This window comes from Solea senegalensis, linkage group LG5 (genome assembly GCF_019176455.1).
Source record: "Solea senegalensis isolate Sse05_10M linkage group LG5, IFAPA_SoseM_1, whole genome shotgun sequence".
Classification (NCBI taxonomy): domain Eukaryota; kingdom Metazoa; phylum Chordata; class Actinopteri; order Pleuronectiformes; family Soleidae; genus Solea; species Solea senegalensis.
Genome location: NC_058025.1, coordinates 1,713,162 through 1,735,590, shown reverse-complemented (window position 1 = coordinate 1,735,590; position 22,429 = coordinate 1,713,162). Strand labels below are relative to the sequence as shown.

The 22,429-nt window shown below is 40.0% G+C and overlaps 3 protein-coding genes and 1 non-coding gene across 5 annotated transcripts; 3 read left to right on the top strand and 1 right to left on the bottom strand.

Annotated features, from left to right (window-relative positions):
- Positions 1-393: 393 nt before the first annotated feature.
- fam151b (family with sequence similarity 151 member B) lies at positions 394-6,153 on the bottom strand. Its single transcript, XM_044025181.1, has 5 exons — positions 5,854-6,153; positions 4,066-4,225; positions 3,761-3,978; positions 3,049-3,184; positions 394-1,682 (listed from the first exon to the last, which is right to left on the bottom strand). Exons 1-5 carry the CDS (start codon positions 5,972-5,974, stop codon positions 1,535-1,537), a joined length of 783 nt encoding a protein of 260 aa, XP_043881116.1. The 5' UTR covers positions 5,975-6,153; the 3' UTR covers positions 394-1,534.
- Positions 6,154-6,427: 274 nt separating this feature from the next.
- On the top strand, positions 6,428-6,590 carry LOC122770226. Its single transcript, XR_006360515.1, has one exon. It is a non-coding gene; the product is annotated as a U1 spliceosomal RNA (small nuclear RNA).
- A 3,789-nt stretch (positions 6,591-10,379) lies between these two features.
- Positions 10,380-17,547, top strand: LOC122770113 (inosine-uridine preferring nucleoside hydrolase-like). Of its 2 annotated transcripts, none has more exons than XM_044027099.1 (8): positions 10,380-10,471; positions 13,100-13,277; positions 13,363-13,542; positions 14,119-14,230; positions 14,314-14,450; positions 15,340-15,417; positions 16,971-17,087; positions 17,161-17,547. In XM_044027099.1, exons 1-8 carry the CDS (start codon positions 10,401-10,403, stop codon positions 17,311-17,313), a joined length of 1,026 nt encoding a protein of 341 aa, XP_043883034.1. In that variant the 5' UTR covers positions 10,380-10,400; the 3' UTR covers positions 17,314-17,547. The 2 variants fall into 2 exon arrangements, with proteins under 2 accessions (XP_043883034.1, XP_043883035.1); XM_044027100.1 differs by lacking the exon at positions 10,380-10,471 and adding an exon at positions 11,171-11,244.
- A 704-nt stretch (positions 17,548-18,251) lies between these two features.
- LOC122769162 (phosphatidylinositol 4-phosphate 5-kinase-like protein 1) lies at positions 18,252-22,420 on the top strand. The gene is made up of 10 exons (XM_044025485.1): positions 18,252-18,358; positions 18,854-19,061; positions 19,407-19,457; positions 20,028-20,182; positions 20,386-20,510; positions 20,930-20,964; positions 21,044-21,099; positions 21,185-21,297; positions 21,393-21,555; positions 21,927-22,420. The coding sequence occupies exons 2-10, from the start codon at positions 18,864-18,866 to the stop codon at positions 22,348-22,350; spliced, it is 1,320 nt and encodes a 439-aa protein (XP_043881420.1). The 5' UTR covers positions 18,252-18,358; positions 18,854-18,863; the 3' UTR covers positions 22,351-22,420.
- Positions 22,421-22,429: the final 9 nt, after the last annotated feature.

Sequence of the window (22,429 nt, the reverse complement as noted above, 5' to 3'; positions counted from 1 at the left end):
GCGTTCACAGCCTCTTCCAGGGCCCCTTGGTGCGTTCACGGCCCCGGACCGTCTTCGTGGTGCGTTCACAATCAATCTGACCTCTCCCCCTGGTGCGTTCAGTTTGTGAAGGGCCTCACGGTGCCTTCACGGCCTCCTCTGACATCCACATTCCCAGTCTTCATTTTCAAGGTTGAGTTAATTGATTTTATTTTGTGTTATGGAACTCATTTGGTGTCTTTATTTAAGATACACAATACAAAACATCGTACATGAAAGAAATAAACACCTATAAAAAGTACAATTTTAGCTTTTAAAACACACGCATCACATTTATACTTATCATATTAAACGTGCGAGAATAAAACACATTATTATTGTAGAGCATGTTGTAAATATGAACACAAACACAAATGAGGGAACAAAATCTCTTTATTTATATGTTCCAGTGAGACATACAGTATATATATACACACACACACACACACACATCTTTTTTATTACAAATTTTTCCAGTTAACCCAGTCTGTTTTGTATAGTTTTAGTAATTTATCTACATTAGTCATCATATTTAATGTTAAATATCTCCTCTAATCAGTCAACACGACTCACACTTTTGGCGAGTCTTTATCTTTCCAGACAAATATTGACCTCGGACACAAACATCAGCTTCAAACAAACACATTTGTCCACAGACTGCACCGATTGTATCTCACGTTTGGTTTGCACTCCATTAACTTTTAAGTCAATGTGCACAAGAGTGGACTAACTACTGATAAAAACAAATAGAAAGTTCAAGTTTCAACATTTTAGCTTGATTTTTAAACATCACTGTTCCCAAAAAATATTCTTAAAATTGTCTCCCATGCTCTGTGACTTTATGTCACTTCATAATAAATAAACATTACTAATCGAGTAAACACATCTGGTATTAAATAACCTTTTTCTTACAGTTTAGCAGCCTGTGCTGATGTGTCATTCTACCAAACTTGTCCTGAGGCTTCGCAAATGTGAATTATTTTCTTGATTTTTTTTATCATTTATGTCATTGTTTGTTCCCTAAAATGTCAGAAAATGTTCCCAAACTATGACGTTCTCAACTGTCCGCAAACCAGTCCGGTGCCTTTGTGACACAAGATTAAATTCACATTTAAGAAAAATCATTTTTAAAATACCACACACACACACACACACACTCAAAATGATTAATAAATGATCAAATCAGCTGGCGATTGATTTAGTGATTGATTAATATTCAAATAAATGAATGAATCGTTGTAGCCTGAGAGAAAATGCAGCAGGAAAATTTAATCCAGGCTCCAGATTTGGAAACTCAAAATTCTATTTCTCTCTTTCCAGTATCCATCCATCCATCCATCTTCTACCACTTTATTCCCTGTGTTCTAAGGAAAAAAGCTTTATTTCTGAAATTATTCGATAGTATAATCGAATAATATCGCTCCACCACTCATGTTACTATATATCGCCCAGCACCAGGTACCAGGTACTGTCGAGTCGTGCTAGAACTAGTGTACAGTGGAAAAAAGAAGCGCCATTAGTGTTGCAGTGTCACACTGACCTTTGACCTCTGACACTCAGGCAGGTCATAGTAGATTCTACTGACGTGAGTGTGCTTTCTGTACAACAGTAAATCCTCAGGTGTTATCGCGTCAGTCGGGCTGCTCCACACCGTCAGAGTGTATCTGTCAACACACACACACACACACGCAAACGTGCCGTTAACGCGTATAAATCTAGGAAATAAACACTCATTCAACTGCTTCTCCTACTAAACGGTGTAGTTTCTTACAACTGGCGTAAAAAATACACGTCGAGGTTTATTTATTGACAAGCCCTCCCCTGCGAGACAGAAGAGTTATCGATCGATATGGAGAAAATATGAGAAAATAGGAGTTTGGATGAGGTGGATTTAGAGCCCATTAGAAAAAAGTTATTCTGTTTCATTGCTGTTTAACTGTAAGGGAAGTTTGAGGTGAACCATAATCAATGATAAAAACCTTGTTTGCTGTACACAAGTGGAAGTGGGGAAACCACAGGAGCATTTTTTTTGACAGAGCAGTAAAATCTGAGTCAGGAGAAGAAGAAGTAGAAGTGGAACCCGTGATTTGTGTAGGTTACACTTGTCTCATGACTTCTGCATAGACAGAGACAGATACGGTCTGTTCATTGTCATCGATTACAAAGACCTCCACTAACCACTACACCAACCGTGTGGGCCCCAATTCTAAAGACCTGATGGTCCAAAATGGCAGCCTGAATAAAGATGACCCGCCTCCTGATTATAAAGGCTTGTGAAGTCACGAAAAACAACAATTTGTACAGGTGATTGTACAGTTTAGTTTAGTTGTTTTGGTTTTTTTTTTTAAGTGCAACAATTTTACCTTCAATTTGTGGTCAATAAAAATGTCACACACTGAACCCTAGCATTCATAGTGAGGACGTTCAATGACATAATGCATTCCCTAGCCCCTAACCCTAACCTTAACCATCATAACTAGGTGCCTAACCCTAACCTAAACTTTATTCTAACCCTAACCCTAAAACCAGGTCTTAACCCTGAAAAATACATATTTAGGGGTGTCAGAATGTGAGGACCAGCCAAAATGTCCTCACTTTCCCAAATGTCCTCACTTCCTTAGGTATAAGTTTTAGTCCTCACAAACATACCATACAAAAACATGCACACGCACACACACACACACACACACACACACCTGTCACAGCCTCCTCCACTTTTCTCTCCCTCCCCTGCGAGACAGAAGACTTATCGATCGATATGGAGAAAATGAGGTGTTTGGATGAGGTGGATTTAGTTATTCTGTTTCATTGCTGTTTAACTGTAAGGGAAGTTTGAGGTGAACCAGGATTTTATTTCAATCAGACAATTGATGAGGGAGGGAAGGAGGTGGCGGAGTGGATTGGGTTTGGTGGACAAGTAGAGCAAGGGGCCCCAGGACAGAGCCCTGGGGGCACACCTGTGGTGACGGAGGACTGGAATTGGTTGCGAATGATTTGGAACTGAACAAACAGAGTGCGATCTTATTTTACCTGTCCGACTGCTGCAGCAGCCAGGTGAGCTGAGAGAAGGACTGACTGAGCCGAGCCGCCTGCACTGGGAACGTGACAGGATGTTTGAGGTCTCTACAAATCTCCTCCATCGCACGCACCATGTCCCACGAGTAGCCTGAGCCACAACACAAACAAACAGTGAAAACACTGCCTTCACAGGTTTTACAACGTCACTGCACACACGGAAACAAAATGGTGGACTGGAATGTCATGATTCAATACAGTTTCTTCTATTTTTTGTAATTTTTAACATTTTTTAAACACTTTTTTATTCGTCTGAGTTCTAAAATGATCTGTTGTCCATGTATAGGGTCATGACTTCATTCTACACCTTTATATTGTTCTTCTCTATTTTGTTATATTTCCACTCTTGTATATTTTCATTTTGCTACGCTATCAAATATTTTATTTAGATTATACATATTTTATACAGTATTTCTGTTTTACTATACTTATATATTTTAGGTTTATACTGTTTTGACAATTACTTTTGCTGCTTTTTACACCAAAAATAAAAAAGTAGTGCTGGAGCTAAAAAAGATGCGACACAAGGGTTGCAAAGGGGTGGATAATTTCTGGTAAATTTCCAGAAACTTTCCATCAGAATTAAGCTTCCATTACAGCACATAGAAGAAGAAGATTAAAGCTTATATCAGTGTACAGCTTGTAGTTAAACAGCGAGTGTCTTCACCTTGGTTTTCTGTCCCCTCTGTCCACTCCGCGGTCCAGCCGAGGGACAGCACAGTCTCCGAGGGCAGAGTTGAGACGGCATAGAGAAAAGCCTGAGGATACAGAGGAGCAGCGGTTCCTCCTGGACCGGAGAGGACGTCCGCATTGACCCACACAGGAAACTTCAGCTTGGGCAGAACTTCCTCCAGCAGACGCACAGACGGAGACACCGCGTCCAGGCTGAGAGGACAGTGACGTCCACAGTGTTAACATCACAGCCTCAGCCCTGGCGTCGTCACTCAAGCGGGAATCAAATCCACGTCTCACCTCTTAAAGTCGAGTTTTATTCCCTTGTGATGCGACTTCACCGCTTCCAGCCACTGCTCCAGTGTGATGTCACTGTCTGTATCAGGAGGGTGAGCCATGACCGGCTCTCTGGGGTCGTGACCTCTCATGATTACGTCGGCTTCGAGCATGTGAGTGGGACCTGAGGCCGGAGTCACGGGAGATTTGTTAAACTGGCGTCACCAAAATACATTTTACTTGTGATAAATTAGGTCTTATAAAAATGACATGTAAAAATAGTCAGAAATGTCATGATGTAGACGAACAGACACATACTGAGAATAAATGTTCACTTACTGGAGTATTCCACTAGGGGGCAAACCCATTTATTCAGACGTTTACTGTACAATTACAGTTTTTGGAAAAATAAAGGAAACACAGCATGTGATGGAGATCTACTTGTGATTACTTTTGAGCTCACGGCTCAAGTGATGAAGAATCAACAACTGGGACTGCAACTAACAATTATTTTTCATAATCGATTAATCTGTCGATTGTTTTTCTGTGTCATTTTTTGTACATTTTATCCTGAAAATACCTTTTTAAGGCACTTTTTGACCGTTCAATGTATACAGTATATTTACAGTACACTTGATGCTCTTGAATATAGAATTTTTTTTTTTTTGTCTATTCTCACATCTATAATCTGGATTTCAGAGGTAGCATAATATACTAAATAATCAATGATGATCTTAAAATGAAAGCCTTATTTGCTGTACACAGGTGGAAGTGGGGAAACCACAGGAGCATTTGTTTTGACAGAGCAGTAAAATCTGAGTCAGGAGAAGTAGTAGAACCCGTGATTTGTGTGGGTTACACTTGTCTCATGACTTCTGCATAGACAGAGACAGATACGGTCTGTTCATTGTCATTGATTACAAAGACCTCCACTAACCACTACACCAACCGTGTGGGCCCCAATTCTAAAGACCTGATGGTCCAGAATGGCAGCCGGAATAAAGCTGACCTGCCTCCTGATTATAAAGGCTTGTGAAGTCACGAAAAACAACAATTTGTACAGGTGATTGTACAGTTTAGTTTAGTTGTTTTGTTTGTTTTTTTTAAGTGCAACAATTTTACCTTCAATGTGTGGTCAATAAAAATGTCACACACTGAACCCTGAGGACATTCAATGACATAATGCATTCCCTAGCCCCTAACCCTAACCTTAACCATCATAACAAGGTGCCTAACCCTAACCTAAACCTTATTCTAATTAGAGATGTTCCGATACCATTTTTTCCCTCCCGATACCGATTCTGATACTCGTACTGTCGGTATCGGCCGATACCGAGTACCGATACCGATACCAGTGTGTTAAAAAAAAAATATCATACTGTGCCTGCGTGTGATACTGTGATATGATTATCATTGTGGTAAGGCCTTGCTCAGGTTAAACCCTTTGTAAAACATGAATGAATAAAAAACAAATTAAAGTGCAGCCATTATGTACTAAAATAAAAAGGCATTTAAATCTTTAAATAGTGCAGTATCGTGGTATCGGGTCGGTGCCTGGACTCCAGTACTCGCTGATACCGATACCAGCATTTTCGGCAGTATCGGAGGCTTTTCCGATACTGGTATCGGAATCGGAACAACTCTAATCCTAACCCTAAAACCAGGTCTTAACCCTGAAAAATACATATTTAGTGGGGTCAGAATGTGAGGACCAGCCAAAATGTCCTCACTTCCTTAGGTATAAGTTTTATTCCTCACAAACACACGCACGCGCACACACACGCACGCACGCGCACACACGCGCACACACACCTGTCACAGCCTCCTCCACTTTTGTCCTGCTGTTCACTCCATGAGACCACGTCACCTCAGCGCCGTCCCTCTGCTTTATCTCCCTCCGATTTAGGAAATAGTCCAGCGTCTGCTCCGACATCGTCCCTAAAAAACAACAACTAAATGATATGACAGATAAACGAACACAAACTCGTGACTGCAGCAGCGTCTGAGTCTGCGGCTGAAGTGAAACTCATCCTCCAGCGCCACCGACTCTCGTTTGTACTTTAAATGAAAGATGGGATTAAAACCCAGCAGGGCGGATCACCAGAAGTGACGTAGGAAGTCCGCGATGTAAACATTGGATTGCGGAAGTGAAACTAGCACCGGAAGCACTTTTCTTTCGAAATAAAAGTCCACGTCGTCTGTTGTGTACCGTTGAAGTGTGATATTCAACAGGGTTTCTGGACAAACATGTAATATAAAAGTACTTTAAAGTGATACTTGAGTAAAAGTACAAGTATGTTACCAGAAAATGACTTTAAGACACTTAAAAATATATATGTACATATATATTACTGAAGTAAAAGTCTTAACGTTTATGACATTTACTGTACTTACCTGGCAGGGGAGATACCATGATCAAGAAGGTGGTTCACCCAGGGCGAGGCTCAGCCATTGCACTCCGGTTGTGCCGACCCCTGCGAATTCCCCAAATGTGGGAATCTCGACTGCATAATTTCTGGTAGGGGGGACTGCGTTCGCGCTCTCACCAGAATTGGGCAGCCCGTGGCCAAGTGGAAAGGGAACTTGACTTGTAACCAGAAGGTCACCAGTTCAAATCCCCACCAGGCCAAAAAGGGCTGGGGTACCCCTGAGCAAGGTACCCAATGCTCCCCGGGCGCCACTCAGTGTGGCAGCCCACTGCTCCTAATTCTAGGATGGGTCAAAATGCAGAGGAATACTTAAGTTGTGATTGATACTTAAGTATCAAATTGGTGAAAACTGTAGTGTAAAGCTGTTCATCAAGACTAGAAAAGCTCTATATAAATAAAGACCATAATACCAACTCTTCTTCTCCTAGTTTTATTTGTTAGAGAGTAAGACGAAATGTAGTGGAGTAAAAGTAACCCTAAATATTAAATATAAATAAAGTAAAATACATATACTGAACACAGTACAGTAACAAAGTATTTGTATTTAAAGTATTTAAATACATTTTCTCTTTCTTACTTCTATTTTTTATAGTATTGCTATTTTTGTATTTTTAAACTTTATATTTATACAAGGTTACAAGAACCCTCTTGAAACTGGAAGGATTATTATTATTATTACTATTATTATTATTATTATTATATTTAGACACTTTTAAAGCCATTCTACACATATACAAACATATTGTGGGTGATAAAGGGTTAAAGTTAAGGTTATTACATTACATTACATTACATGTCATTTAGCAGACGCTTTTATCCAAAGCGACTTACAAAAGTGCATTTAAACATTTGGGTACAAACCCAACATTTGGGTTATCTGCCAGTAAACTCAATAAAAAGTGTTGGTTCAGTTGCTTCCTGTTTCGTATTCTCTGACCACAGAATTCATGGTTCCATTAATCACAGCAAGTCAAAACAGCCCCACACATATTTGACTGTTGGTATGATGTTCTTTCTGAAATGTGGTGTTACTTTTACGCCCGATGTAATGGTACAAACACCTTTAGAGACAAGCTTTAATGTTCTTTTTGCCCAACAGTGGTTTTGGTCTTGGGCCCAGTCTCTTTCTTATAGTGGAGTCATGAACACTGAGTGAGGCCTGCAGTTCTTTAGATGTTGTTCTGGGTTCTTTTGTAACCTCTTAGATGAGTCGTCACTGGCTGTTTTCTCCATTTTCACCATGGTTCACTGGAGTCCCAAAGCTTTAGAAAGGTCTTTGTAATCACTTTGTTTCTCATTTGTTCCTGAATTGCTTTGGATGGCGGCATGATGTCTTCCTTTTTTGGGATCTTTTGGCCGACTTCACTTTGTCTGACAGGTTCGTCAAATCAAGTCGTCTCTTGATTCAAAAGGTCTGGCAGTAATCAGGCCTGGGTGTGGCAATTAAAATATGACCAACCACAGTGACCTGATGATGGGGGGCAATTACTTTTTCACATGGGGCCATGTAGGTTTGGATAGTTTTTCCCCATAATAAATAAAATCATCACTTGACAACTGCATTGTCTTTGTCTAATGTTTAAATTTGTTTGATGATCTGAAACATGTAAGTGTGACAAACATGCTAAAAACACTTTTGTACACAACTGTAGCGTTAGGGTTACTTTTCCTCTAACTCTCTTTTATTACTCGTTACTACAAAATAAAATCAGAAGAAGAAGAGCTGGTATTATGGTCTGTTTTTATATAGAGCTTTTCTAGTCGTGATGAGCTGCTTTACACTACAGTTTTCACACATTCACATGCTGCAACATGACGTTAAGTGTCTTTGCTCAAGGACCCACATATAGACGAGCAGAGCCAGGAATTTAACCCACAACCTTCCAGTTTGAAAGACAACTTGCCCAATCACTGAGTCACCATGGCCGATACAAGTAAAAGTAAATAAGTAAAGTAAATGTCTTTTTACTCAAAAGTGAATTTAACTTCTACCAAAGCCATTTTCTGGCAACATACTTGTACTTTTACTCACACAAGTATCAATTTAAGGTACTTTTATACGAGACTGCATCGTTCTATCAATCATCTAAATGTTTTAAATCATATTTTTTAATGTTTTGATGTTTGCTGTTTATTCACTCACTTCTGGCTTTAAATGTAACTAAACCTCCTTCTGAGGCAAACTCCTGAGGGAGGGAGAGTGGGGGGAGGAAGGTGTGGCCTGGTAGTGAGTTAAGAGGTGGAGAGAGAAAGAGACGGCTTAAGCTCCGCCCACCACATAAGCGGATAGATTTCATGTCCATTCTTACGAAAGCGCATTGCATTCATTTGAAAACATTTGTTGTAGTAATAGTCCTGTCCTTAAGTCACATAGATGGTATTACCATTATTTTGTCGACTTTTTCAGAAAAAAATTACTCAGAAAAACAGAAAACATTTTAAAAATGTTTGATTTTAGGTCTGATTTGAACAGATAATCTAGCCAAATTATCCCATAGTAGTGTGAGGGATTAACAGACGTTGTTTTAACGTCACCAGAGTCTTCCTGATTCATAAGCAATCATAAGCAATAAACATGCAATATTTTTACAACTTTTGTGTGTGTGCGTTTCTCAGCACAAAACATCGCACACACATTATTAGACACAAGACATTATCCCAAAAACGAGGCGGTTTATGAGCTTTTAAAGCCACTCAAATCTGGAAACACACATTATTTAGACTTAGACTTAGACTTCCTTTTATTGTCATTGCACAGAAAACACAGCAGTGAAACTGGCAACAACATTTTGTTGCTTGGAAACCGGAAAAAAACACCAACACAGCATTGAATTGTGAGGTAGTTACTGTAAACTATGATTCAAGAAAAATAGAAGAAGAAGAAGAAGAAGAAGAAGAAGAAGAGAGGTGCCAAAGCCATCATCAAGATGGTGAAGGACAATCCTGGAGAGGTAACACACACACATACACACGGCGGACATTCCCAAACCTTAAGATAAACCTTGACCATAACCAGTTTAGGACTGGAACTAACGATTATTTTCATGATCAATGAATCTGTCAATTATTTCTCGATTCATTGTTTTGTTGTTTGGTCCAGAAAATGGCAGAAATTGTTGAAAAATGTTGATTCAAAACTTGACCAGTTAATCACCACATGGTCTGTAAAAAGTTGTGGTTCATCTGGATGGTGAATGAGTGAATGATTGTATAGGGATGTTCTGATGGATGAACATGATCTAATCATAACCATTAATTTCCTGACATTTTTGACCCTAACACCATAAGTGTGACAAATTTGATTTGAAAGTGATTATTTGTTCACATGATTAGACACAAGACATTATCCCGAAGCCTTTATCTTAAAAAAACGAGGCGGTTTATGAGCTTTTAAAGCCACTCCATACATCTTGAAACATGCATTATTTAGACTTAGACTTCCTTTTATTGTCATTGCACAGAAAACACAGCAGTGAAACTGGCAACAAAATTTTGTTGCTTGGCAACCGGAAAAAAACACCAACACAGCATTGAATTGTGAGGTAGTTACTTTAAACTATGATTCAAAAAACAAAAAAGGTGTATATCTATATAAATATATATATAAAGGTAGTGCAAATATAAAATATAGACTTAAAAACAGGAAAGAAAAACTGGAAGCAAACAATATATGACAATATATGAAAAAATAACAGTCAAAATATTGCACAGATAGTGTCGGGGGGTTGTTATTCAACAGATTAAGCTTGATTTAACTTGGTCCAATTTGAATTCTGTGTGCGAAAAGAACTCAAACCTGTCTTCTTCAGACCAGGTGATGTCACCGCGACATTCCTGGGGAGGAGTTTCTGCTGGATTTGCATACGCTTATGTGTGTGTGTGTGTGCGTGTGTGTGTGTGTGTGTTTTATAAAAGGTCAGAGCAGTCAGGATGCAGATGCAGCAGCAGCAGCAGCCTCTTCACTCTCACACCGTCAACTTGAGTCAGGATCCATTACGCAGGTGAGAGACTTTCACACCTTTCTCTCATTTCTTTTCATTTTTAGAAGCCAAAAAACCAAACAACATTGGACACACCCGGTGGCAGAATGATCACATTACACGCTCACGTTACAGGTGTGGTGCGACAAAGTCAAAGAGATGAGCTCTAAAATATCCCCCGGGTCCGATTCAGTTTAAAAAACAGCACAAATAATAATATTCAAGGCAAATAAAAACGTTGTTTTCAGAGAGACAAGAAGGGACATCATTTACGTGTGCAAGGACAACTTTAAAAAGTATGTGCGTTTCAATCTCGGGGGTTCAATGATGGAACAGAAAACAGAAATCACTTTAAAAGAATATACAAAATACAAATGTTAAATAAATATAAGGATGAAAAACAGCAGTTATATATATGTATATATATATATATATATATATATATATATATATATATATATATACGTGACATGTACAGCTGCTTTTCTACAAATTATTATTATATCTTGCTGCAAAAACTGATTTTCAATCACGTAAAAATCACGTTTCTGGGGTTTTGCTCTCAGGGGTGTTTTTTTTTTTTTGCCTATAAAAGAAGAACAATAATCTTGACAAATGTGGAAATATTGGTGAGAAAATAAAATGTTTGAATGTTTTTTTCTCATTTAAAAAGCAGAAAAGATCATAAGATAGTTTACTCTGGAACCAGGGAACCATTAACATGGTTGGGTGAGGCTAAACACTGTGATAAACAGCTGCTTCTGCACGGATGAGATAAGAAGGTTAGAGTTAAGGTAAGGAAAAAATACTAGACATTTACTATAAGATAAATACTTTTTATGCTTTAATTATCCGGTAACAAGCTCATTGAATGAAAGGATTGCAAGGATTGCAAATTGTGAGGAACAAATCCTCAAAAGTCGGCTTAATCAAGACATTTTTAAACTTTTCTGACCAGTTTTTTCTAGTTTTAAGGAACATTATAATCTGACAGTGGCTAGTTTTAATTATTCTAGCCAAGATACATTTGCTTTCATTCTTGAATATTTGGCTTATATTATCCTTGTTTATTTATCTATTCATTCACATGATTGTCATCCACTGTATATATATACATATATATATAAGTATGGCACTGTTGTGTTACCTGTAATACCTGTAAAGGTGTAAGCAGTAACATGCAGTACTACAGTATTACAGTTGCCGAAAAGTGATTTGTGACTGAAGAGTTCATTTTGCTTCAAAAACACTTGTTGAGAATGTTGTGTTTTTAAAACTTTAAACCACTCAGTGCTACAAGTACAAGAATGGTTTAAGGGCGTGGTCCCATGGACTCAAATCACTTTGTGCATATATCTCACGCTTCACTATGATCAGACTGTAGAAATGTTAATAAAAAGTGTGATTTTATTTCGTTTTCGGTCTCTTGTTGTTGACAAGCTACTTTATGAATTGCTGCCTTCACTTTAATAAGGTGAAATGGCTTCAGCTGTTTCTAGTCTGTGAGGAATGTCTTTGTCCTAAACGTTTGCACATGATACCTCTTGACAGTCAAAGCACAAGATAAACCGACACTGTGAAAAAAAGAACAGTTGGATTAACTTTAAAAAAAAAGAAAGAAGAATTCTTCACTTCCAACTCTCTACAGCTCAATGGCATTGTGTCCAAATTAAAACTATCTTGTGCTGTTTTTAGGCAGACCATAGTTTGATGTGCATCAGACTTCGGTCACACCTCCTCAAGCGAACTGGACTTTCCAAGCAAACAAACGAGGGCTCAGTTACGAAGGAGCTGGTGTGAAAGCACTCGCATTTGATCTGGAGTCATTTCTTAATCGAACCCTAGTTTGTTTGCCCGGAAAGTCCGGTTGGTTTGGGGAGATGTGAACCATGTTTTGCTCTCATGTGTTGGAAACACAAGTTTCCCTGCATTAACCACCAGTTGAGCGACTTTTCTTGTTGTTTGTCTCGTCTTCGCCTCGGGCGACGAGGGGAATGCGTTATTCAAAAGGTTTGATTCGTTTCACTGAAGTGCGAAGGGCTGAATGTTGAAACACCCAACTGAACCGAGTCCTCAGTAGTACTGAGTCTAGCGGACTATAAGTTGTGAAAATGACCTTAGGTAATGTTCCAAACCTTTGTGTGTTAGTCTCAGGACACTTTCACACCCGGGCTGTTTGGTCTGCTTTACAATGACCAGAGTTTGTTTCCTCAGACAGTCCACTTCCTCTGTGCAGGTGTGAAAAGTCATCCAAACTCTGGTGCAAACTCTGGTCCGCCTGAAAACGTGGGTCTCTGTTCACTTGCAAGGGAACCCTGGTGCAGTTCACTTACATTGGGAAGTGCAAACGACTATGCAACAAACTAAAGAGAGGAAGTGAGGATATATTTGTTTATTTTACGTAAACAAGTCGGCTGAAGGGGACGGATATCCTGTTTTGGTCCTGGCCAATCGATGAGCTGGTTTTTCTTCTTCATCCTCTGAAGTAAAATAGACAAGAGTGACACTGGTTTGGTGTAAATAAAACAGACGTAATTATTTGAGGTGGGTTAAGTTTAGGGGCCCATAAAGCCTTGGTTCCGGCCCTGTACAGCAGTAATAGGCGTCGTAATTAAAACAACTATTTCTCCCAACGCTTTTGTTTTACAGTAGGATGAAGTTGATCATTGACGCTGACACTGGCGTGGACGACGCTCAGGCCATCATGGTGGCCCTGTCCTCCCCTGACGTGGAGGTTCTGGCCATCACCTGTTGCCATGGCAACACACCCCTGGAGAACGTCCTGAAGAACACGCTGCGTGTGCTCAAAGTCTGCAACAGGCTGGACGTGAGTTTAATTAAAAAGAAAAATAACAAAAACTGACCGTATCTTCAGAGACACAAATGCAGCATGACCTGTCGCTCCCTGCCAGATCCCAGTGTATAAGGGCTGCTCAGGCCCCCTGCTGGCCGAGAAGAAAAACGCAGGAGATTACCACGGGAAAGACGGACTGGGTGACGTTCCAGATCCAGATGCTCCAAGTCTGGACCTGCTGCAGAAGAGGAGAGGCGCCAAAGCCATTATCAAGATTGTGAAGGACAATCCTGGAGAGGTAACACACACACACACAATTTATAATTTCTGAATGGATTAGCCAAAATAATACAATAATAATACATTTTCAATAGAGGATTATCTTGGATTATCTTTGGAGATTTTTCCTGGACACCTGCCATCTATGATTCTGCACATTCCCAAACCCCTTAACCTTAACCATCACAACTAAATGCCTTTAACTTAACCCTAACCTATATTAAGATAAACCTTGACCATAACCAGTTTAGGACTGCAACTAACGATTATTTTCATTTCTGGATTCATTGTTTTGTTGTTTGGTCCAGAAAATGGCAGAAAATATTGAAAAATGTTGATCCAAAACTTGACCAGTTAAGCACCACATGGTCTGTAAATGGTGAATGAGTGAATGACTGTATGGGGATGTTTTGTATCTGGTGGATGAACATGATCTAATCATAACCATTCATTTCCCATGGCGGACATTTTTGACCCTAATACCGTAAGTGTGACAAATTTGAATTGAAATTGATTATTTGTTCACACGATTAGTGTGGATGATATCGAGAGGTCTTTTAAAAACACGACAATCACACGCTGCTTCTGTCAACAGGTGACTCTCGTTGCCTTGGCGCCGCTCACTAACCTGGCTGTGGCAGTACAACTGGACCCTACCTTTCCTAAGAAACTGAAGGCGCTCTACATCATGGGAGGAAACGTGGACTGTAGGTCATCATTCGATAACTTGGAAATGTACCTTTAAAAGTGCTGCACTTTTATGACTGTTTGTGTGTGTGTGTGTGTGCAGCCAGAGGAAACACTACATCGTGTGGAGAATTTAACTTTGTGACCGATCCGGAGGCGGCCTACATCGTGTTGGACCGCTACAAGTGTCCCACCTACATCGCCTCCTGGGAGTTCACCTGCAGGAATAGTCTGCCATGGGTGAGGCTGAAACCACACCCCCCTCCACGGAGTCTCAGTCATAAATCACGTACAGTAAAGATAAAGTGGGTGGAGTCCAGTTGTTTCCGTGTTGAGGGTCAGAGCAACCTCACCAACCCCAATAGATGGCTGCCACCCCTACCTTTTACTATTATGGAGTGTTCCAGTTGTAGTCAGAACTACTTTCCGTGTTGAGGGGGCATTCCTGTTGAAAGTCGGCTTTTTAGCTTGGAGCAACCTTAGCAACCCCAACATGGCTGCTTCTGCTACTTTTACTGTTATGATTTCTAACTTGAAAACTTTGAGCAACCTCACCAGTTCCTATGTGGGATTACAAGATTCCACTATTTCTACTATTAAGGTGCGTTCCAGTTGTAGTCAGAATTTCCATGTTTGGGGAATTCCTTTAGAAGAAGTGGGATTTCAAACTCGGAAAGTTGGAGCAACCTTACCAACCCCAAAATGGGATTCCAAGATTGCTGCCACCGCTACTTTTGCTATTAAAGCGTGTTCCAGTTGTCGTCGCAAGTCGGAATTTCCTTGTTAAAGGGGCGTTCCTGTTAAGAGACTCGAATTTCTAACTCGGAAACTTGGAGGGACCTCTCCAACACGAATATGGGATTCCAAGATGGCTGCCACCGCTACGCTTACTATTATGTTGCGTTCCAGTTGTAGTCAGAAGTCGGAATTTCTGTGTTGAGTGGGCGTTCCTGTTGAAAAAGTCAGATTTCCACCTCTACCTTAGTTCTTTATGTTTGAACATGAGTATGTATAGCGTAAAAAACACCCACATGAAGCTTTTAAACGTGGAAACAGATGGATAAATGTAATTTTCTGATGATTTCTTCTACTTTGTGTTCACTCATCCCTCTGTTTTTCTCTCCTTCAGTCTTTTTGTGACGAGTGGTTGGCTGCCAAAACGGAGAAGGCTGTCTTCATGAAGAAGATCTCTGCCCTCTCCATGTCGGTGAGAGATCTGAAAAACAGCTGCGCTTCAACTTCTGCCTTTAATTTCAGGGTTACATAACAACAGCCGGCGTCAGCGAGCGTGTTTGCACAAGTACAGAACTATGTGTTCTCGTAAAAGTGCAGGAAAACTAGCGAGCATTTTACAGACGCTATGAATCCGAATTTTTCTTGTAAAGTTTTGTATCCGTCGGACACTGAACTGAACTGAAATTATTTGAAGTAGATTTTGGAACTTAAAGTAGATTTACGAACTTTAAGTAGATTTTGGAGAATTTGGAACTATAAGTAGGATTTTTAAGTCTTTTTAACTAATCTTCATTTGGACATTGTTGGCTTTGATTCTTGTGTCGGACGACCCAATCAGTGACCGTCAGTCTGTCAACGTCACATTTTAGATTCGACTCAGCTCGCTTGTGTTACAGAGATAGTTTTTTATCAGGTGAGATGACCAATGATGGAATCTCTGGACAACTCAGACAACGCCCGACAACGCCCGAGATCTGAACAGTTTTATTTCCTGTTTTTAAGTCTACATTTTAGCCATTTGCACTACTTTTATAGATATTTATATACACATACACTTATTTATTTCTTCTTGAGTCATAGTTTACAGTAACTACCTCAAAATTCAATGCTGTGTTGTTTCCGGTTGCCAAACAACGAAAATTTCGTCGCCAGTTTCACTGCTGTGTCTTCTGTGCAATGACAATAAAAGGAAGTCTAAGTCTCAGTAAGACACATCGCAGGCCTGAGATAGATATCGTGAGTAAGCCTTGGGATCAGGTCCAGATGCCTCTGGCACCTTAGCATCTAGTGAGGGAACCTTGAAAGGCGCCTAGTTTGTGTCTCATCGTAAAAGAATAATATGAGATGAATTAAATTTAAAGTTGGCTGAAGATTAACATTTTCTCTCACAGCTTGGAAGCTTTGCCAGAGCAGGTACTAAAAAATAATCCCCAGGTGTCGAATAGTTGTAGAACTGCATGATAGAAAAACACCATTAGCTTAGCTGCTGTTGTCTCCACACACAGAAGAGTGATTCCCACTTGCCTCATGGCGACACCCAGTGGTACAAATATGGTAAAGCAACAACTTGACGCATAAACACTGACATGGCTCCTAAAAATATTGGGTGGAAAAAATTAAACAGCTTTTACAGCAAGAAACAAAATTATATAAAGAAAATCAGCGATTTTATACCACAGCACACAGGAGCTGTTGATCCACTGCTGCCTCTTTTACTAAGTTCAAATGTCTGATCTTGTGACTTTGGTGTTTGAAATCCTTTGACCTCAGTGACACAATGTGACCTCATAAGGCAGCAGCAGCTCCTGTGCTCCCTTCTCTATGGACTTTGGTGTGGCAGAGTGAACGGTTTACAAACTTCCGTCTCACAGTGACGTTAAATGACGAACTACATTTTTAAGACACTGTAGACTTCAGTGGGTGTAGTTTTTAACCTCCTTTAAAGCTTATCGTGAGTTCAGTGCCATATGACCTTCAGTCACAGCATGATTTAAACGGTCTATTGCTGATATTTTGTCTCTGCAGAAAGCTCGGTCAGCCGACTACGAAAAGGAAGTGACCGAAGGAAAAGGGTTTAATACGTGCGACACCTACGCCATGGCTGCAGCCATCGACGACTCCATCATAACAGAGAGAGAAAAGGTGAGTGGTTGTTTTTGTTTGTGCAAAAGTCATTTTCCTGCAGCTGCTTACGTTCCTCTCTCTCTCTCTCTAGGTGGCAGTGACGGTGGAGTTGCAGGGAACCTTCACCCGAGGCATGATGGTGCTGGACTACATGGAGCTGATGAAGAAAGACCACAAGGTCACCATCATGCAGAAGTTTGACCTGGAGAAGTTCAAGAAAATGCTGGTCAATTCGACCAAGTAGAGCGACGGCCGCAACAAGCTGGAGACGAGAAACTACAGCGTCACAAATACAGTCAAAAAATAAGTATTTTCAGTTTTGGATTTGTTTTTAATTGTACTTTGTGTGTCTCAGCTTTTCGTGGATTCAGGACAAAACGTCCAAACCTGATTCAAAACTGTGTCAAAGGGTGTTATAAACACAAATCACCAAATACTGACAATATATAAAAGAATAAAGTCTGTCTTTGACAATAAATATGTTTCATTGTCATTTATCTGTGACTCTGTGAGTTTGGGGGGGAATTACTGACACCTGGTGGACAGAGGACAGTACAGTCAAGTGAAGTTTCAGTGTTTGTGACTTTTATAATATGTTCACAATATTTTAAAGTTATGCACTCCTCAGTGTGCATACAGTGAGGACAATATTAATATATATTCATATTGACACACAAACAGATTGCAGATCAATAGGCGCTAGCTAAGATAGAGGGTATGTAGCTAGCTAAGACAGATAGAGGCGAGCTAAGACAGAAGCTAACTAAGATAGATATATGCTAAGATAGACAGAAGCTAACTAAGATATGCTAAGATATAGGCCAGCTAGCTAAGACAGAGAGATAATGTGTTAGATCCATGGTTCTCCAACTGTGGTACATGTGAAATAGAGCCAGCAGATTTATTCTCTCATCATCCTCCTCTTCCTCACGTATACTTCACTGGTAGAGTGACATTAGAGATAAGATGAGTCTAATTATTATAAAATAATAATATAGTTTGAGATCCATGGTGTGAGATATATGTGTTCATAGAGAGACAAATAGATGGATGAACAGGGTTAAAAAACCAATACACTGTATGCCACACACACACACACACACACACACACACACACACACACACAGAGACACACACAGACACGCCTCTTTGCTTTCGGCTGTTGGATGCGACACACCCTGCTGAGCTCGTCTAACCAGACAGGAATGTTACACACCTGGAGGCCACACTGAGTTCAGACACTGTGTGAAACATTTCCCGTACAGCTTTGTCCAAGTCAGACGGTCCAGGTGAGAACCCCGACCTGGATATTTACCACATGTATTTACCTGTATGTTATGTTAATGTTCTGCTTTTCAGGATCATCTGGAAACACGACGATCACGAGGCTGCTCTCTGTGTTTTCACTGGTTGTTAGTTATCTTTGTAAAATCTAATCTTTTCCTTTGCACAGTTCTAGCCCGACTCGACTGAACTTGACTTTCCATTAAGGATAGTACCTGAGGCTTCATCTTTTGGTACCAATGCAAGTGTTTTAAACACTTAATCTGGAGTTCCCAAAGCTGAGGAGATTAGAGCTAGAACTGTAAAATGGAAAAACGCCATTCATGACATTTTCTGGTTTATGCTTTAGTTTGTGAGTTTGAAATAGTCAGAAATGTCACAAGACGATGTGAAGTGTTCCCTTATATCCAAACACTTATGAGACATACAGTATTTCTTTACATGACTGTAGAATGCAAAGTGTTTGAATGCTTTTATTGTGAAACTCACATGTGAAATAGATCAGATCAGATGGCGCGGAAAAAAACTGCCACCGTCAACTCCCGAGGCGCCACCAGGCGGCGATACTGGTGGCAGCTGAGGCAGCAGTGGAGGATGCTCGGTGTGTTTGAGATCGACACCGAGCACGAGTTCTACCACCTGACGACCACCATGAAGGAAGGACTGCAAACTGCGATTGAGGCCTCGATGGACACACCTGTGCCTGAGGTGACGTGAGAAAGAAAATACACGACATAAGAAATAAGAAGCTGAAAAATCACAACGCTTCTTTTAATTATATATATATATATATATATGTATATATATATATATATATATACATACATGTATATATATATATATACATATATATGTATGTATATATATACACATGTAAAAAACACGCAAACTGATTAAAAACTAATTAACAATCGACCAAATCCAGAGTAGATAGTGTAAGTGTGTGGTGTGTGTTTAAGTCATGAAGGATTTAAACGTTAATTTAAAGAGTTTTCTCTCTTAAACAGATGTCTATGAACATAAACTCATAACCTTTGACCTTTCTTTGCACAGGACACACTCACAGCTGAACATTTCAAAGCAGTGGAAACTCAAAGGCATCAGGTAAACGGATTAATCACATTTTAATTAACTGCTTTTAAATTAACAACATAGACGGAAACATAGAAATCAAGTTGATAGAGAGAGAGATAATGTACTAGCAGATAGCTACAGCTGGATAGATATACACATATATAGATAGCTATGTATCTTAGATAACTAAGATAAAGAGATGATAGATAGAAGCTAGCTATAACAGAAGCCAACTAAGATAGATAGATGCTAATATAGAGGTTGGCTAGCTAAGATAATGTGCTAGTTAGAACCTTATCTAGCTAGCGAGATAATGAGCCAGCTAGATAGTTAGCACTCTAGCATTAACTTGCGATCTAGTACTAGCGATCTAGCGTCAAATGACATTTAAAAGCTAATTAACATATTTAAAAGGCATTATCTGAAGTAAATCAGTCCATAAATGATTTATGTGAGACTGTGTCTAAGTCTCTTTAATTTAAAATCCTTTTTTATCAACTCGCATATATTGTTTTTGTTAGCACTATCTAGCACTAGATAGCTAGCTACTCCAATATCATTCATGCTTTTATTTTTAGTAAATCTTATCTTATCTTGCAGGGCTTTGAGATTGAGACGTTTGCCGCTCCAGTGTTTGCTAAACTGAGAAGTTCTCTGGACATGACTGAGCGTGAATACGTGAACTCTCTGTGCTCAGGCGGAAACTACCTGCAGTTTGTCAGCAACTCCAAGAGCAAGGCGGATTTCTTTGTCACGTGAGCGGCAAACTCGCAACCACTCAACATTTACCTCAACATCTTTTTTTCCCCAACCGTTTACTCGGCATTAATTAAATACATTGAAGTTGTGATGTATTTATCACATGAATCTCTAGGAAATGTCTGGTTTACCTTTTGAAAAGAAGGTGTTAGAAACACGATGTTCTTCTTTGATCAGGTTGTGCTTGATGTTTTTCCAGGAACGACAAGAGGTTCTTCCTGAAGACCCAGAGCAGACGTGAGGTCCAGTTCCTCCTGTCCAACCTGCAGGCCTACATGGACCACCTGGAGAAAAACCCTCACTCCCTGATGGTCAGATTTCTCGGTAAAGCATGAAAAACGCCTTTAATTTAAAACTACACTGCAAAAAGTAGCACCAAATTCCCAGAAACTTGGTGGAAACGTGTCACAGCCCAAGACGAACAAAAAAGTCTATTAGAACCACGGCCTCAACTCAGCAGGAGCTCAGCCATTTTGAATTTGGCATCAATCTTGGCGATTTGAATTTCTTAAAATTCATTTGAGCACAATAATCATAGCAACATTAAAAACAACCTGCATTAATTTGTATGAGACACATCAAAGATGAAAACTTTTTGGCAAAAAAAGATCAATTTCTTTTTTAAAAATCAGTTTTTTGCAGAGCCCACATGACATCAACCTCTAAAATGGCTCAAATGTTGACTAGAAATCATCAAATATAATAAAGAATAACTGATATTCGTCTTTCTTTCTACTCTCCAGGTGTTCACAGGATTATTATTCCACATCAATTTAAGGTATTTCACCAACACAAGAAGAATCAGCTGCAGTTATGTCATTAAGTCCAGTTCCAACAGAATGTCGTCTTCTCCACAGAAATACTTCATTGTGATGCAGAGTGTGTTTTATCCCGATGAGAGGATTAATATCAGGTACAGTGTTTGTCCGTTTGTCCACGCGTGTGCTGTCGGGTGGATTTATTTCTGTTTACGGTCTTTGACGCGTTTTGTTGCACAGGTACGACGTTAAAGGCTGTGAGGTCGGCAGGTGGACCAATCCTGACACGGACGGCAAGCAAATCATTAAAGTGCTGAAGGACAATAACTTTGAGGGACAGTTCATCACATTAGGTCAGATTCTTCACGCTTACCTTTCATTCATTTACTTAACTTTACATTTTTCTTAGGTTTTTTAGTGTAAACAGTTTTTTGGGGGGCTGTTGCAGGGCCAGAGAAACCGTGGTTTGTGGATCAAGTGAAACTGGACGCGGCCTTTCTTAAGGAGCTGAACGTTCTGGACTACAGTCTCCTGCTCGCCCATCAACCTCTGCACCGAGACGAGCTCAGAGGAAAGCGCTCATTGGCCAATTTTGTTGTTCGTGCCACAAAGTAGGTTTTATATCATATAAGTCAATTATTCTACTGCGTAGAATTTTCATACAAACTTTAGAGAACGTTCCACTAATGTTACTTTTATAGAACCTTTAGTGAACGTTCTCTAAAGGTATATAAGTATAAGTAGGTATAAAAGTAAAGGTAAAAGGTTCCCAGAAAAGTAAAGTTCTGGGAACCTTCTGAGTTTCCCAAAACGTTCCCGTATTGTTACTTTTCTACAACCTTCATACAACCTTTAGAGAACGTTCTCTAAAGGTTCCCAGAAAGTTTCCCAAACGTTAATTTGTCTCAACCTTCAAACATTAACATGACAGCATTCATTATCCACAGTAGTTGTGTGATGTCTTACCGCGTCCTTCTTCCAGATCTTTGGACATGGACGTCAGTCCCACTGAGTCTCAACCTCCCACTTTTCCATTACTGAGGGATGAGGAGCAGCAGGAGCAGCAGGAGCAGCAAGAGCAGCAGGAGGAGACAGACTCTCCAGACTGTGTCTCTGAAGGGATCCAGCTCCAGGAGATGAACGGCAGAACCGATTCGCCGCTGCAGGAGTTCCACGAGCATCACCACAGGCTCCTGCCCAACTGCAAGAACGCCGTCCACGTCATCGACGGCCCGGAGCGACGATACTTTGTGGGAATCATAGACATTTTCACCGTCTACAACTGGAAGAAGAAGCTGGAGAATGTGTGGAAAAACCTCCGTTTCCCGGGGAGAGACTTTTCCACCGTCAGACCTGACAAATACTCCAGCAGGTTCTGTCAATGGATACAGAACCGCACCAAATAACAACAATCAGCACCAAATAAGACGTTAAAATTCAAATGTTTTAATATAACTACTGTCTAAATTAAATAAATTTCTGTTT

Coding starts and splice junctions, on each gene's coding strand:
- fam151b (XM_044025181.1), bottom strand. CDS start 5,974: ATGTCGGAGCAGACGCTGGACTATTTCCTAAATCGGAGGGAGATAAAG. Junction 3,979..4,065: donor ATAAAACTCGACTTTAAGAG/GTGAGACGTGGA, acceptor CTGTCCTCTCAG/CCTGGACGCGGTGTCTCCGT. Junction 3,185..3,760: donor AGAGGGGACAGAAAACCAAG/GTGAAGACACTC, acceptor GTTGTGGCTCAG/GCTACTCGTGGGACATGGTG.
- LOC122770113 (XM_044027099.1), top strand. CDS start 10,401: ATGCAGATGCAGCAGCAGCAGCAGCCTCTTCACTCTCACACCGTCAAC. Junction 14,231..14,313: donor CATGGGAGGAAACGTGGACT/GTAGGTCATCAT, acceptor GTGTGTGTGCAG/CCAGAGGAAACACTACATCG. Junction 14,451..15,339: donor GCAGGAATAGTCTGCCATGG/GTGAGGCTGAAA, acceptor TCTCTCCTTCAG/TCTTTTTGTGACGAGTGGTT.
- LOC122769162 (XM_044025485.1), top strand. CDS start 18,864: ATGGCGCGGAAAAAAACTGCCACCGTCAACTCCCGAGGCGCCACCAGG. Junction 20,511..20,929: donor CCTGATGGTCAGATTTCTCG/GTAAAGCATGAA, acceptor TCTACTCTCCAG/GTGTTCACAGGATTATTATT. Junction 21,556..21,926: donor TTTGTTGTTCGTGCCACAAA/GTAGGTTTTATA, acceptor TCCTTCTTCCAG/ATCTTTGGACATGGACGTCA.